Source organism: Triticum aestivum, chromosome 5B (genome assembly GCF_018294505.1).
Source record: "Triticum aestivum cultivar Chinese Spring chromosome 5B, IWGSC CS RefSeq v2.1, whole genome shotgun sequence".
Taxonomy (NCBI): domain Eukaryota; kingdom Viridiplantae; phylum Streptophyta; class Magnoliopsida; order Poales; family Poaceae; genus Triticum; species Triticum aestivum.
Genome location: NC_057807.1, coordinates 558,036,160 through 558,039,624, shown reverse-complemented (window position 1 = coordinate 558,039,624; position 3,465 = coordinate 558,036,160). Strand labels below are relative to the sequence as shown.

The 3,465-nt window shown below is 49.0% G+C and overlaps 1 protein-coding gene across 1 annotated transcript; it reads right to left on the bottom strand.

Annotated features, from left to right (window-relative positions):
• Positions 1 to 663: 663 nt before the first annotated feature.
• Positions 664 to 3,016, bottom strand: LOC123116920 (probable arabinosyltransferase ARAD1). The gene is made up of 3 exons (XM_044537789.1): positions 2,798 to 3,016; positions 1,536 to 2,692; positions 664 to 1,463 (listed from the first exon to the last, which is right to left on the bottom strand). Exons 2-3 carry the CDS (start codon positions 2,547 to 2,549, stop codon positions 951 to 953), a joined length of 1,527 nt encoding a protein of 508 aa, XP_044393724.1. The 5' UTR covers positions 2,550 to 2,692; positions 2,798 to 3,016; the 3' UTR covers positions 664 to 950.
• Positions 3,017 to 3,465: the final 449 nt, after the last annotated feature.

The following is a 3,465-nucleotide window of genomic DNA, read 5'->3' as shown; positions in this document are numbered from 1 at the left end:
TGTTATGTTATTAACTAAGAGACCTATCTCATTTTGCTTCTATGTCTGGATTTTTAAGGATTTCAATCCATTTGGATAATATTAATTTGTTACAATAACTAGTGAATTTTACAGGAAAATTAAAATTTGCATAAAAGGATGCAATGATGAAACCAAGTCTTCGCCATAGGCAAGTGCACATACGGCCTAAGGATTTGGGCAATGCCAATTAGAGAGTTTCTAGTATCAGAAGTGAATCGTAAACATGCAAATGAATGTTTTTATTTTGAGTAATAGCTTGGACTTCATTCACATGATGAGAAGTTAGTACGAAGCACCCTCTCCAACATCTCAGTAGTGGAAGCGTTCCATGACTTTAATTTTACATTAACACAATTTACAGTCCTGAAGCACCATACGACGTTAAACGTTTACATGATCCTAAAATTACTTTAGAAGGGTATTCTTGTACAGTCAGTATCAACTAATTCTAATCCCTATTCATCCAATGCATCAAACTAGAGATCGGAACAATCTAATCTTTTTGATTGAAGGGGTAATTTCTAATCTCCATCTTTAATCTGCATCGAAATCTGTAAACTTTTCTAAGGGGGGTGTTCCAAAGCAAAATTCATATGTAGTTTGTATATAAAACCTTCCTATTTTCCTAGCTGTGGAACTGTATCCTGCAATATTTTTCATGTGGACAGCTCAGCAGCATATATGTGCTCATAATAATACATGTTAGTCTTACTTACAGCATCAATCATCATTACCGAAAAAAACTATTCCTGCCATAGAAATTCAATGGCAAAAAAAATTAATACCAAATGAAGGCCTTAGTAAGCAAAATAAATGTCGGTTTAAATCGGGTGCTTGCACCATGGATCATCTAGTTTATCTAATATGGTGACCTTAGAAACTCTCACTTGGGATCAAAACTGCAAGCTAGCTCTAAATTGCTAGACCTTTCATGAATCTGAATGTGTTCTCTGATACCTGCCAGTCTTGTGGAGCTGCAGCTTCAGAGAATGCATCTTGCGAGCCACCGCTCCCCAGATCATCTGAACAGCATCATCGGGCTTCGAAGGGTATTGGTACTCAAAGTGACGAGCCACCTCCTTCAGCCTTCTCCACATGGTAGTCCACTCGTCCCGGGTCACGCCTCGGAGAATGCGCAGCAGGGAGCCCTGCCTCACAGCATCAGACGCACGGACGAACACGCAGAACTCCGAGTAGTCGAGGACGTCCTCGAAAGGGAGCTCGATCTCGTCGCTGATTATGACGGGGACGCAGTGGCTGACGATGGCGTCGAAGAGGCGGTTCGAGGAGGGGGTGTCGCCGGCGATGTTCAAGCAGAACTTGGACGATGCCATGCCTTTGGTGGCGCGCCTGATCCCGTTCTGCCGGACGCTCCCGTAGGTGAAGTGCACGTCTTTCTCGTCCTTGAGAAGCTGGTACAGCTTCTGCCGAACCTTTCCACCCTGAAACCACCAAAGAATTCCCAATTGTTATACCTTGGCAGGGCACAGAGAAGAGAACGTTCTGCCACTTACATCTTTCCTGTGAATGGCTCCTTGGAAGTAAGCCAGGACCGGCCGCTGTTCGAACGCCGGCGATTCGTCGTCTCCGAGAGACCGGACCACGTGCATGTAAGGAGCGATGACGTCCTTCTTCAGGTTCGCGACGTCTGGCGGGTACCTCCCGAAGTCCGAGAGCACGTACATGGCGGCGCTGAGCTTCCTCCTGGCCTGCATCATGCTGTTGGGATGGTGAGGGACGACGAGGTGGTCCTTGCCGCCCCACCTCCTCCACTCCTCCTGCCTCATCAGGTACCTCACCAGCTCGGCCTGCAGGACCCTGTTCCTGCTCACCCTATCCCTCCCCCGGAGCTTCGAGTGCCGGTTGTAGCTCAACGACGCGAAGAACGGCACGAAGAAGACGTCGGCAAGGCTGGCGTTTGTCACCCTGACGGCGACGCAGGGCCTGCTCATGCCGCCGCCGGCGTCCGGACTGTGGGGCAGGGTAGAGGATAGTATGTCAAGCGTGAGCCAGTACGCGACGCTGTGCTGTAGGTTCAGTCCGCCTGGGTAGTGTGGCACGGCGCCCGCGTCACGGACGTCCGGCCACGCCTCCTTCCCGTCCCACCCCAGCATGCCAAAGTGGAACTCCGGCGGCAGGTCGTACAAGTAGACCCTGAGCTGCGCGCTCTCCGCGTCGCATGATCCCTTGCTCCCTTCTCCTCCTGCTGCTCCTGCCAACGGCGTCTCTCGAACAACCGGATCGCCCATCCTGACGGCGCCGACCATCAAGTCACTACTGGATGGCACGGCCACCGGGATCGACACAGGATGGTCGCCGCTAGTATTGTGTCTGTCTCTGTCAACATCATCGCCGGCGAGCAATGGCGTCTTGTCGGCATCGGCTATCAGGATCGCGTTGTTGATCCGGGAGTTGACGAGAGCCCAGCAGGAGAACGCCAGGAGGGAGAGGGCCAGGAATGTCACGAAGCGGATCACTCTCCTGTGCTCCGGCGGCGGCGAAGGCTGCATCTTTCTCTCCACTATCATCCAAGGAACAGCACGCAGGGCCGGAGAAGAGATTTACCGCCAGAATCCGGTTAAATTCGCCGTCGGCGAACTGCAACCTCAAGAACCATCATACAAACGAGCCAGAGACTCGATCTCTTCGCAGGTCCAGAAAATCAATCGATCTTCTTATCAAAGGGAACAGACATGTGCTGCCATGAATGATTGAACCAGAGAGAACAACCGGAGGGGGCTGATCGTTTGAATTGCGGAAAGGAACAACAGATTACCTGCGTGATTTTGCCCTGGGGGCGATTGGATCGCGCAAAGGAACACAAATCAGCTTATCTGTATTGTCTCGGGATCGTTTATTCCAGCCAATTGTCATCTATCGTTCCTGCATGCATGCTGATCTGTTTCTTTTCGTTGGAGATTTCAGCTCGACGCCGCAGAAAAAGCGGCCAACTGTTTATTGATGGTCAAAGATCGGAGAAGCCAACACGTGTGCACCGCACTAAGAGCGTCTCCATCAGTTCCCAGAAAAATCTTTCCGGTAGGTAGGTGGTTAATAGCAAAAGGCCCGTGCGTTGCAAGGGGATAATAAAATCGTTGTTTTAAAATCAAGTTTCAAATATTCACACTCCATGCATAATTGCATATACACGTATTTGAATTTTTATGCACCACATGCGGATGTAAGACATGTGCATTTTAATACGCTCACAATGGATCGAGGTTGGACTTTATCCTTGATGCGTGTATTCCTTTTAAGTACATCCTTGATGCATGTATGCGAAGAAAAAGAAAAGATCAGTCTCACGATGGATGGAAAACTGAAGGGCCCTATGATGTACGAATAATTCAGAGGAGCACTCGTTTTTTCACTTTTACGGGTGACAGGGTGGGTAATTTATTTCAATTTTCGTGACAGTTACAATGAAAGACGAAAAATTTGGAG